Source organism: Mobula hypostoma, chromosome 6 (genome assembly GCF_963921235.1).
Source record: "Mobula hypostoma chromosome 6, sMobHyp1.1, whole genome shotgun sequence".
NCBI classification, from domain to species: domain Eukaryota; kingdom Metazoa; phylum Chordata; class Chondrichthyes; order Myliobatiformes; family Myliobatidae; genus Mobula; species Mobula hypostoma.
In genome coordinates, this window is record NC_086102.1 from 120,867,378 (window position 1) to 120,880,626 (window position 13,249).

Below are 13,249 nucleotides of genomic sequence, written 5' to 3' on the forward strand. Positions count from 1 at the left end.
GCTCTTTAACCTCTTTCCAGTCCCTGACTGTGTCCTGCGCGTTGGGTGTATCTATCTCTCTATATGCCCTATTTTTCACCCTCCCCAGCCTCGTGAATGATCCAGAGTTTATCGAATTCCAGCTCCAACTCCTTAATGTGGAGTGTTAGAAGCTGCAGCTGGATGCATTTCTTGGAGGTGTAGTCATCAGAGGCACTAGAGTTCTCCCTGCCTTCCCACACCCCGCAAACAGAGCATTGCACTATCCTGCCTGGCATCTCTACATTGCCCTAACTAAACAAATACAAAGAAACAGTGAGGTGTGTGGAGGGATGGACTTCTACGTGCAGCTTTTTGTTTTAGTTTTGTTTGACTGAAGCCTCTCCTTGTTGAAGCCTCAAAATGTCCACTCTGAGACTGTCCAATCCGACGATGGCCCCTCCAATTGCCCCTGCTTTACTTTAGTTTGTTCTTGTTAATCACTCCCAAATGCCCATTGGTTGCTGGTCAAAGCCCCAACAAAACTGCTGCAAGTGGCTGCCCTTCATACTCGGCCAGCGAACTTGAGTAAAATCCCATCCTCTCAAGCTTGCGTTATCCCGATTGGTCACTGGTCAAAGCTCCCAGCGACTAATCAGCATTTGGTCTACCAAAGTTGTAATTTATTAATTTAGTAGAGTACTGTGAAAAGATATTAATAAAGTATGTACCAGAAACGCTGGCATAGCCTAAGGGGATTAGTCCAGAAAGGATACATATTATTTAATCCAGTCGCAGTATATGGCATTGGTAGTAAGATCACCATTTATTGATCATTCACAGCTGTTGTAAATTGATAGTGAGCCACTGCCTTGAACCCTTACTGGTTTTGTAGTGAAAGCACTCCCATTGCACTGTTAGTTGGGGAGTTATAGTGTCTAAATCTAGCAGGATAATGGAAAAGCAATATATCTTCAAGTCTGATGGTATCTTATTTAAAGGAAGTTTGAACTTTTACTTGTTCTGATGAGCCAGTTGCCTTGTGACCGCTTTAAAAAAAAACTTAAAGGTCAAATTTTGAGAGGTGCTTCTTAAGATAATATCAGGTTCTGATTATGAAAGCTGGATGGCAACAATAGTTTAAGGGTGCTCCCAACTCTGCATTAGTTTGAATGGGATTACTAGTCTGCATGGAAAAGATACGCAGATTTTATTCTGGAATTAATGTTCATATTTTAAAGTATATATTTTTAAATAATTTATTAATTTTATGTATATTTGCCAACAGTTTTAATATATCTCTGTTAGAGGCATTTAGAAACAGTTGAAAAGGCCTGTGATAGTTCAAGCAGTCAAAAAGTTAGCAAACTGGTTTGAGGCTCATGTTGTGGGACAAAATATCGTCATTGTAGTCTAAGGGCTGTGATTAGTCAGAACAATATGGAAAAGAGCAAAACAAAGTTTATGGTTACAGGTTTTTTTAAAAATTGTGATTGCTAGGTTGCTTATCCAGTTGTAGTGTGTATAAGTTCCTATTATAAAATGAACATATGGCATTCTGTTAGATGAAATAATCCATTTATTTGAATATGGTGATGTTTTGCTTTTGATCTGCTGTACCACGTTGTGATAACTAGTGACTTAATGAACAAAATACTCAAAGATGTTTAAATTGGGATGAAGTCCACTTATTCATTTTCATAGAAGCTGCCTGACCTGCTGAGTTCCTCCAGTATTTTATCTGTGTTGCTGTGCATTTCCAGCATCTGCAGAATCTCGTGTTCATATTCTGCTATCTAAGTTCTACAGTGATTACCAAACTTCATCAGAAAAAATACTTGTGTTTGACAGAATAACTAATAAGATTGGATTAATTCTAAGCATAATATCAAGGGTAAAATGCTGGTGCATAAAGCTTTCATATTTGATACTCTCATATGTAGCAGGGAAACATAGACAACTTAACATACACCAAGAGGGAAGTTAAACAGCTTTTATGTCGCTTACAATTATACTCAGCATCAAATAGCAAGATTAAGTCACTATTATATGTTGTCAATAAGTTATTGTTAGTTGTTGGCTCTCAGTGTTGTGGATAACACTGGTTAGCACATCCAAAGACAACCTAAATAGAGAACTATTGGATGGTACAAGCACAGCAGGGAACCCAAGCTTCACTATAAAGATAAATCTAATCTCAGAGAAAAGCAGTCAGGAATGTACGAGGGGTGATTGATAAGTTCGTGGCCTAAGGTAGAAGGAGTCAATTTTTTGAAAACCTAGCACATTTATTTTTCAACATAGTCCCCTCCTATATTTACACACTTAGTCCAGCGGTTGTGGAGCATATGGATCTTGGACCTCCAGAAAGTGTCCGCAGCAGGGGTGATTGACAAGTTTGTGGCCTAAGGTAGAAGGAGATGAGTTATACAGCTCTCGTTACATGCACATGCAGTTCAACTCTTTGAGTGATTATGCAGAATGTCTCATGGGTGAATTCCACTCAGGACAATAAAAAGAAGTGAGTTTTAAGCAGAATGGCCATTGTTGAGTGGGAAACTGAAACTTTGGTTTGAGGTTTTGACGAGAAGAGGTAATTTTGGATCAGCTATTGTATGAGTTGGCCAGTGTAGAAGTTTAAGGCTGTGGCTCGAGATGCTTTGGCAAGGAGGCAGGGGTGAGTAGAAGTAAGAACAGCCGCATGATGCAGTCTCAGAGAGCTAAAGTTCCTGTTTATGTCTATAGCATTCTTACTCTGACTAATCCTACAATTTAAATAAGAATGCCTTTTGTACATATGATTCAAAGTTCAAAGTAAATTTATTATTAAAGTACACATTTGTCACCATATACAGCCTTGACATTAATTTTCTTGTGGGAAGAAGAAATACAATAGAATTTAGGGAAAAACTATATAACAGACTGACAAACATCAAATGTGCAAAAGAGGACAGATTAGGACAACAATAAATAAAAAAAATGTAAATAAATAATAATGATAATATGAGTTGTAGAGTAATTGAAAGTAAGTCTATAGGTTGTGGAGTTCAATTCAGTGTTGAGATGAGTGAAGTTACCCACACAGGTTCAGAACCACCAAAGTTTTAGGCTAATATCTGTTACTGAACCTGGTGGTATGGGACCTAAGGCTGCTCTACTCTATGCCAGATGGTGGTAACAGGAAGAGAGCATGACCTGGATAATGGGAGTCCTTGATGATTGATGCTGCTTTCTTGTGGCAGCACTCCTTGTCTATGTGTTCAGTGATGGGGAGGGCTTTGTCTGTGATGGACTGGGCTGTATTTACCACTTTTTGTAGTTTTTTGTTACTGGGGATTGGTGTGTCCATAATAGGCTGTGATGCAACCAGTCAGGATAATCACCACCAAGCATCTATAGAAGTTTGTGAAAGTTTTAGAGGACATACTGAATCTGTGCAAACTTCTAAGAAAGTAGGGGTGCTGTCATGCTTTTTTTGTAATGGTGCTTATGTGCTGGCTCCAGGACAGATCCTCTGATATGATAGTGCCAAGAAATGTAAAGTTACTGACCATCTCCATATCTGATCTCCTTCTGAGGACTGTATCATGGACCTCGGGCTTCTTTCTTCTGCGGTCAATTATCAGCTGTTTACTTTTGCAGATGTTGACTGAGAGTTTGTTATTATAGCACCATTCAATCAGATTTTCAATCTCCCTTCTATATGCTGATCCATCACCACCTTAACCTTGGCTAACAACAGTGATTTCATCATCAAACTTAAATATGGTATTGGAATTGTACTTAACCACAGAATCACAGGTATAAAGCAAGTCGAGCAGGGGATTAAGCACATAGCCTTGTAGTGCACCTGTGCTGATGATGATTTTGGAGGCAGTATTCTTGCCAGTCTGTGTTGATTGGGGTCTGCAAGTGAGGAAAACAAGGATCCAGTTGCACAGGGAGGTATGAACTTAGGTCTTGGAGATTAGTGATTAGTTTCGAGGGAATGGTAGTGTTGAATGCTGAGCTGTAGTCAATTAATTAGAAAAAAAATTAGAGTTTATTTAAATCTTACATCCATCCCTTAACATGAAGGAGTAAAAATCTTTGCATTATGTCTCCATTGCAATACACAGACTTGTGATTTTAAAAGTCTAATGGCTTGTAGAAAGAAGCTGTCCCATAGCCTGTTGGTCCTGACTTTAATGCTGCAGTAGAGTTTGCCAGACGGAAGCAGCTGAAACAGTTTATGGTTGGGGTGACTGGAGTCCCTGATGATCTTCCAGACCTTCTTTCTGCACCTGCTGCTGTAAATGTCCTCAGTGGAGGGAAGTTCACATCCACAAATGTGCTGGGCTGTTCGTACCATTCTCTACAGTGCTCAGCGATCAAGGTTGGTATAGTTCCCATACCGGGCAGTGATACAGCCAGTCAGTATGTTCTCAATGGTGCCCCTGTGGAAGGTCTTGAGGATTTGGGGGCTCATGCCAAACTTCCTTAGTTGTAGTATATTTTTTGCCCGAAGGCTGGTGTGAACAGTCCAGGTGAGATCACTGGTTTCAAGTTCCTCGATATTGGTGATACCGAGGAACTTGAAATTACTCACCCTCTCAGCTGCAGACCCATTGATGTTGATCGGACTGAGCCTGTCTCCGTTCCTCCTGTCATCCACAATCAGCTCTTCTGTTTTTTGAACATTGAGGGAGAGGTTGTTATCCTGGCACCACTGTGTCAGGGTGTCAACCTCTCCTCTGTAGGCCGTCTCATTATCACTAGAAATAAGGCCGATCAAAGTTGTGTCATTTGCGAATATGATCAGCAGATTGGGGCTGTGTGTGACAGTACAATTGTGGGTGTAAAGGGAGTAGAGAAGGGGACTCAGAACACAATCCTGAGGGTCACGTGTTGTAGAGGGGCAGAGGTGAGGGTGCCCATTCTTACCACCTGTCAGCGATCTGATAGGAAGTCTAGGATCCAGCTGCACAAGGTGGGGTGTAGGGCTATGTCTTTGAGCTTCCTGTCAGTCTGGAGGGAATTATGCTGTTGAATACTAAACGAGTCCAGGAACAGCTTTCTAACTTATGCATCCCTCTTCTCCAGGTGAGTGAGGATGGTGTGTAGTTCTGTGGCTATGGTGTCATTGGTAGACTGGTTCTGTTGGTAGGCGAATTGCAGGGGGTCCAGCGGGGTGGTAGCATTCTGCAGATGTAGTCTTTAACCAGCCTGTCAAAGCATTTGCTTATAATTGAGGTGAGTGTAACAGGGTGCCAATCGTTCAGGTGTGCTACCTTGGCTTTCTTAGGTACAGGGACAATGATGAATTTGAAACAGGAGGGCACTACACACTGGGAGAGGAAGAGATTAAAAATGTCTGCAAACACACCAGCCAGCTGTTCAGCACACACTTTAAGGAAGCGCCCTGGGATGCTGTCCCACCCCGCTGCCTTGCAGAGGTTGACACGTTGGAATGTTCTACGTACCTCAGCCTTGCAGATGACCAAGGTGCACGTCTCGTCGGCAGCTCTCCTAGGGGTTCAGTCCTATCAACCTTGAATTGAGCATAAAAAAAAACTTCTAGCTCATCCGGGAGCTAAGTGGCAATCTTAGCTGTACTGCTGCATTTCCTCTTGAAGTCCACAGTGGTGTGCAGTCCTTGAAATGCTTTCAGATGTATGCATTATCACTGTCCAGATGCCTCTTAATGTTTGAATGTCTCAGAGCACTTCACAGGGGAGCAATTGGTCAAAATGCTTCCCTTTGATCACATTTGTACTTCTTTTTGCATTGAAAGGAATGCTGCAGTAATAAGGAGAGATTAGATAAGATGGCTTTATTCCTAGCTGAAAAATAGAAGGCTGAGGGAGGAACTTCATCAAAGTTTGCAAAATTGAGGGGAATAAATGAATAGAACATCATTCTGAGAAAACTAGAAACAGAAGAACCTAAAAAAAGGCTAAGGATCAAGAAGAACTGGTTGAACTGAATGATCCTGACAGTTTTAATTCATATGCAATATACTGTATATGGCATCTTTGGAATAAAGAAGGAAAACTCTTGATTGTTATTTGGCAACCAACCAATCCTGCATGGAGTTAAGTAACAAGGCAAATACTATCAGGCTTTGTTATGAAGCATAATGAGAAGGTATATTTAACGCCAAAAATGAATAGGATTTTAATATTGCTCAAAGCTAATTTACTTTATATAAGCTGACCTTATTTTAGTGAAGATACAACATTGAAAGACAAGCAAACTGCTCTGTGGATGCAGGTAAGTCATATAAATTTGCTTGAACATGGCTGTCATCTGTCAAAAAGGACTCCCACCACCAAGGACATACCCTCTTCTCATTATTATGGTCAAGGAGGAGGTAGAGTGTAGGAGCTTGAAGATGCACACTCAATGTGTTAACAACAGTTTCTTCCCTTCCACCATTGGATTTCTGAATGGTCCATGAACAGTACCTCACCATTTTGGTCTCTTGCACTTTTATGTTTTGTAGTAATGTTTTTATGTTTGCACTGTACTCCTGCCACAAAACAACACTTTCATGACCTAAACCTGATACTGAATTTTAAATCTTACACTGACTGCTTGAGCTTTCAAGGTCTTATTGGGATTGTGCTGGACTCAGTCTCTTGGATGTGAGAGATATTCAAGGGAGTGGGTTCCAAGGGGTAAAAAGGCTTCGGGAGATATAATTTGTGCCCTGCTGCAAGAACACAGTGACAATTCACTGCTGTCACTGCTTTAGAATTGTGTAAATTTAAGGTAAATTTAATAGGAGAATTAAAAACATAAATTTTCTCTTAGAAAATAAGAACAATTTGAAATGCTAGCACTTTGCATCTAAACTTCTGAGATTGCCACTACTCTACAGCTGTCTTAATGCTGAGTTCAGCAGCAGAACAGGAGGCCAGTTGCATTGCCATTTGACCTCCAGCTCCTTTTGGGTTTTGGATGAACATTCACAGGAGTTGAAGGTGATCTGTGTTACTAGCAGCTGACAGCTGGTGGTTCCCTCTTGAGCTGCTGGCTGCTAATCAGCTTGATTTGGCCCGTTATGTTTCCTTTATGCTTGCTGCCTGTAGCAATACCAAGTAACAAGTGCTATAACAAATTTCTCATCCATCTTACCGAAAGTTATTGGTTCTGTGTAGTGATGTATTTTATTCATGCTAACTACTGTAATATCTTGGGAAATAAGCAGCTCTTGTAGGTAAAGTGAGTAAGTCTTTTGTAACACTGTTGATACCATCAGCCCACTTAATCATCTATTTTGTTGAACTTAATTTTCCTTTTAATTAGGTTTGAACTTTTTTACAATGTCCAATAGTAATAAGGAAGGTAATAGTATAGATCTGTTACTGTTGCCAAAGATGCTTCTCTGGATTTTAAACATTCAGTTAACTTTTCAAAAGATCTTTATGTCCTGTTGAAATAATATTGCAGATGTTGCTTAACTTCACCCATACTTTAGAGGTGACTGTTACGGAAGAACCTGAAGATGGTTACCAATATGAAGAGGTATTGTATATTTTTTGGAAGATAAATCAAATCTCCTTCAATATAAACTTGTTTAATTTTGATTATTAAGGACACACCACAATGTCCATAAATGCATACTTCTGAGTTTTTAAACACTTATGATTTTCAAAGTTTAGCAGCTTAAAAGATTTAAATAAAGAAAATATGTGTGGATATAAATTTTAATTAAGTATTACCAATTTTTTGTAAATAAAGAGCAATCAAACAAGAAAAACACAAAATTCCCCTTTTTATGAAGTTCCGCAACCTGATTCAAATGAACAATGTTGTTGGCCCAAAGCTGAGGAATTCAGAGTGTTTCTGTCCTCTTAGCTCAGAACAAGCAAGAACTGCCACTCTGTTTAATGCTAAGTTTAGCAGTGGAGTGTCAGATCATGCATCCCTGTGCCTGACTGACTTCCATTTGCAGTGCACAGACTTGGAAGTTGAAAATGCGCTGAGTAGCAGAGGGAGTAAAGATGGCAGTCCCCAAAGGAAATACCATCAGCATCACACACATAATGCTGGTGGAACGCAGCAGGCCAGGCGGCATCCATAGGAAGAAGCACAGTTGACGTTTCGGGCCGAGGCCTTTCGTCAGGACTAACTGAAAGAAGAGATAGTAAGAGATTTGAAAGTGGGAGGAGGAGGGGGAGATCCGAAATGATAGGAGAAGACAGAAGGGGGAGGGATGGAGGTAAGAGCTGGAAAGTTGATTGGCAAAAGGAATACAAGGCTGGAGAAGGAAGAGGATCATGGGACGGGAGGCCTAGGGAGAAAGAAAGGGGGAGGGGAGTGCCAGAGGAAGATGGAGAGCAGGCAAGGAGTTATTGTGAGAGGGACAGACAGAGAAAAATAATCAATAAATAAATAAATAAGGGGTGGGGTAAGAACGGGAGGAGGGGCGTTAACAGAAGTTGGAGAAGTCAATGTTCATGCCAACAGGTTGGCGGCTACCCAGACAGCATATAAGGTGTTGTTCCTCCAACCTGAGTGTGGCTTCATCTTGACAGTAGAGGAGGTCATGGATAGACATATCAGAATGGGAATGGGACGTGGAATTAAAATGTGTGGCCACTGGGAGATCCTGCTTTCTCTGGCGGACAGTGCGTAGGTGTTCAGCGAAATGGTCTCCCAGTCTGCGTCGGGTCTCGCCAATATATAGAAGGCCGCATCAGGAGCACCGGACACAGTATATCACACCAGCCAACTCACAGGTGAAGTGTTGCCTCACCTGGAAGGACTGTCTGGGGCCCTGAATGGTGGTGAGGGAGGAAGTGTAAGGGCACGTGTAGCACTTGTTCTGCTTACAAGGATAAGTGCCGGGAGGGAGATCTGTGGGGAGGGATGGGGGGGACGAATGGACAAGGGAGTCGCGTAGGGAGCGATCCCTGCGGAAAGCGGGGATGGGGAGGGAAAGATGTGCTTAGTGGTGGGATCCCGTTGGAGGTGGCAGAAGTTACGGAGAATGATATGTTGGACCCGGAGGCTGGTGGGGTGGTAGGTGAGAACAAGAAGAACCCTATCCCTAGTGGGGTGGTGGGAGGATGGGGTCAGAGCAGATGTGTGTGAAATGGGAGAGATGTGTTTGAGAGCAGAGTTGATGGTGGAGGAAGGGAAGCCCCTTTCTTTAAAAAAGGAAGACATCTCCTTCGTCCTGGAATGAAAGGCCTCATCCTGAAAGCAGATGTGGCAGAGATGGAGGAATTGCGAGAAGGAGATGGCATTTTTGCAAGAGACAGGGTGGGAAGAGGAATAGTCCAGGTAGCTGTGAGAGTCCGTAGGCTTATAGGAGACATCGGTAGATAAGCTGTCATCAGAGATAGAGACAGAAAAATCAAGAAAGGGGAGGGAGGTGTCGGAAATGGACCAGGTAAATTTGAGGGCAGGGTGAAAGTTGGAGGCAAAGTGAATGAAGTCAAGGAGCTCAGCATGCATGCAGGAAGCAGCGCCAATGCAGTCGTCGATGTAGCGAAGGAAAAGTGAGGGACGGATACCAGTATAGGCTTGGAACATGGAGTGTTCCACAAAACCAACTAAAAGGCAGGCATAGCTGGGACCCATACGGGTGCCCATGGCTACACCTTTAGTTTAGAGGAAGTGGGAGGAGCCAAAGGAGAAATTATTAAGAGTAAGGACTAATTCCGCTAAACAGAGGAGAGTGGTGGTAGAGGAGAACTGGTTGGGTCAGGAATCCAAAAAGAAGCAGAGAGCTTTGAGACCTTCCTGGTGGGCGATGGAAGTATATTGGGACTGGACATCCATGGTGAAAATAAGGCGGTGGGGGCCAGGGAACTTAAAATCATTGAAAAAATCCAGAGCGTGAGAAGTGTCATGAACATAGGAGGGAAGGGATTGAACAAGTGGGGATAAAACAGTGTCGAGGTATGCAGAAATGAGTTTGGTGGGGTAGGAGCAAGCTGAGACAATGGGTCTACCTGGACAGGCAGGTTTGTAGATCTTGGGTAGGAGGTAGAAACGGGAAGTGCGGGGTGTGGGAGCTATGAGGTTAGTGGCAGTAGATGGGAGATCCCCAGAGCTGATAAGATTGGTGATGGTGTGGGAGACAATGGCCTGGTACTCCTTGGTGGGGTCATGATCTAACCTTACTATAATAGGCATCGGTTAGTCTCATGGACCATGAATTGCGCCTGGAAAGTTTCCAGGGCGCAGGCTTGGGCAAGGTTGTATGGAAGACCAGCAGTTGCCCATGCTGCAAGCCTCCCCTCTCCACGCCACCGATGTTGCCCAAGGGAAGGGCATTAGGACCCATACAGCTTGGCACCGGTGTCGTTGCAGAGAAATGTGTGGTTCAGTGCCTTGCTCAAGGACACACATGCTGCCTCAGCCAAGGCTCGAACTAGGGACCTTCAAATCACTAGACAAACGCCTTAACCACTTGGCCATGCGCCAACACACCTTACTATAAAATCCGCTGATAAGGGGGGCGCTGTTGTTGTCCGGCGTACTGACCTCTACCTTGCTGAGGCACAGCGAAAACTCGCTGATACCTCCTCTTATTTACCCCTCGATCATGATCCTTGCCTGCTCTCCATCTTCCTCTGGCGCTTCCCTCCCCTTTTCTTTCTCCCTAGGCCTCCCGTCCTATGAGCCTCTCCCTTCTCCAGCCTTGTATCCCTTTTGCCAATCAACTTTCCAGCTCTTAGCTCCATCCCTCCCCTTCCTATCTTCTCCTATCATTTCAGATCTCCCCCTCCCCCTCCCACTTTCAAATCTCTAACTATCTCTTCTTTCAGTTAGTCCTGGCGAAGGGTCTTGGCCCGAAACATCGACTGTGCTTCTTCCTATGGATGCTGTCTGGCCTGCTGCATTCCACCTGCATTTTGTGTGTGTTGCTTGAATTTCCAGCATCTGCTGAGTTCCTCGTGTTTGCACCATCAGCATCAAATCTTTTAGAGCAGTCTTCTTAAGCGTAGCCTCTACTGTTAAGATAAAAATTATTGATAGTTTTGTGCTGCTTTATGTTGTCCCTTAGATTTAATCTGCTTCTAAATATACTGTCTCTGCTTCTTTATCATTTCTGTACTTAATATTCTTCATCTGCAGCGACTTTCATATGAAGACAATTATTCATTTAGAATTTCTGTATAAATCTTCAGCTTTCATGCATGGGTTTCTAATCTTGATTTCTAATGGAATGAAAATTTACCTTTTTTACCTTCTTTCCCTTTATATATTTTTAAAACGTATTAGGATTTTTGAGAACCTTTCACAAACAGGAGAAAATCTGCAGATGCTGGAAATCCAAGCAACATACACAAAGTATGGAAGGAACTCAGCAGGTCAGGCAGCATCTATGGAAAAGAATGAATAGTCGATGTTTCAGGCTGAGACTCTCCAAATGGACTGGAGAAAAAAAGATGAGAAGTCAGAGTAAGAAAGTAGGGTGAGGGGATGAAGAATCACAAGGTTTCACCTATCACCTTACAGTTTTTCCTCCTTTCCCCCCACCTACTTTTTTATCACTTCTCATCAGTGGAAGTTTCTAGGGGGGTGGTGCTCAGTACCAAGGGAGGCAGCTGAGGGTTTCAAGCCTAATTTAAGAAATGAATTACTTATTATAAGCGTTTGGTCCTCAGTGCCTTATAATTCATTACATAGATCACCTCATCTCTTGCTAACCCACCGTTCTCATAGACTTTGCTCAAAGTGCATTATAGTTGTTGAAAAGGAATGTGACACTTCTGTATTTGGCATATCATGAGAAATCTGGACTGACAAAATCCTGTTATTTCTGGGTCTGTGAACTATTGCCAGTCACTACTGTAGTGTTTGCAAGTATGATTGCCATTGTTTAATCATACAGTGATGCAACTCCTGTGAATTAGGGTATGGCATTCAATGGGGCGAAGCTCAGAACCTGCCCTTTTGAATGTCTTGACTGCATTTCTCTTGCCCATGGCCTAACCAAAGTATTGCTGCCCTACTTTATGTACTTTCAGGCAGAGAGTCAGGTATTGCCCAAGTTTTGTTGATATCAAAACTTTCCCCTTTATTGATCGCAGCACTTTAGGTTGGACTTAACCAAAAGACGATTGACTGAGATCATTAATCCATAATGAAAATGGCAGAAGCAGACCAAACAAAAAAGAAGTGCAGACAGTATAGTGTGGAGTACCTGAAATATGGATCTATGCCTGCACCAAGCAACCAACAGCCAATGTGTCTATTATGTGAAAAAGTGTTTTTCAAATGAGTCAATAAAAGTGTCAGGCTCCTTGAACATTTGAAGAGAATACACTCTAATAAAGCAAACAAGAACTTGGCTTATTTTCAGTCACCTTGTGAAAACTTTCAGAAATGGAGAGCACTTCAAAACATATTTGCCAGTACTTCACAACAAAACTGTGATGGTCTACATGCTTCATATAACATTTTATTACTCATTGTTAAATCTGTAAAGCCCCATACAATTAGAGAAGAACTGATTCTGCTGGCAGTAAGGGAAGTTCTGAATACAGTTTTGCATAAATTACCAGACCAAATAATTAAAGTGATTCCACTCAGTGACAACTCTGTTCAAAGACGAATAGATGAAATGTCTGAGAATGTGGAAGACTCATTGTACAACGTACTTAGAACAACAGAATTTGCTTTGCACTTGGATGAGCCATCTTTGCCAGGCAATGAATCTTTGCTTCTTGGTTATGTTTGCTTCATAAAAGATGAAAGTATGGTTCAAGAGTTGTTTGCAAGGGGACTAGAAACAGCTATAAAGGGGTAGTCAATACTTAGGGATGCTGAGCAATTTTTCAAAGAGAATGACATTCCACTCACCAACATTCTTGCTTGTGCAACAGATCGGCGCCATCAATAATAGGATGCCGCCATGGAATTATTACTTTCTTGTAAAAGGCTGTAGCTAGCGTATTTACCATCTGTGTAACTCACAGACAATATCTTGTCACAGAAAATCCTATGTAATTGGCTGCACAAACCATTAAATACTGTTATCACAGCAGTAAATAAAAACAAGTTCCATGCTCTCAAATCCTGATTATTTTGAGAGCTTTGTATTGAAAATGATGAACAGTTTGAACACTTGCCATTGCACACAGAAGTCAGATGGTTCTCAAAAGAAAACTACCTGAGATGCTTTTATGTACATTTTGAAACTGAGAGAGAGTTCAGGATCTTTTCTTGATCCAAGTTCCAGATGGAGTAATAAATCCATTTCTGAATCTTGTAATGAGGAACTAACAGGAAGGGCGTAAGATTTCTTTACAAAGTGACTTTGAGCTGAAGCTGAGGTTCAAAAAAT

General features: G+C 42.1%; 1 protein-coding gene across 2 annotated transcripts in view; it reads left to right on the plus strand.

Annotated features, from left to right (window-relative positions):
- Positions 1-13,249, plus strand: part of LOC134348350 (sperm-associated antigen 16 protein) — an 856,325-nt gene that overhangs the window by 13,575 nt on the left and 829,501 nt on the right. For both annotated transcript variants that reach the window (XM_063051565.1, XM_063051566.1), the window contains exon 2: positions 7,421-7,467. In XM_063051565.1, the coding sequence (XP_062907635.1) occupies positions 7,421-7,467 (47 nt within the window). The remainder of the gene's footprint in view (positions 1-7,420; positions 7,468-13,249) is intronic.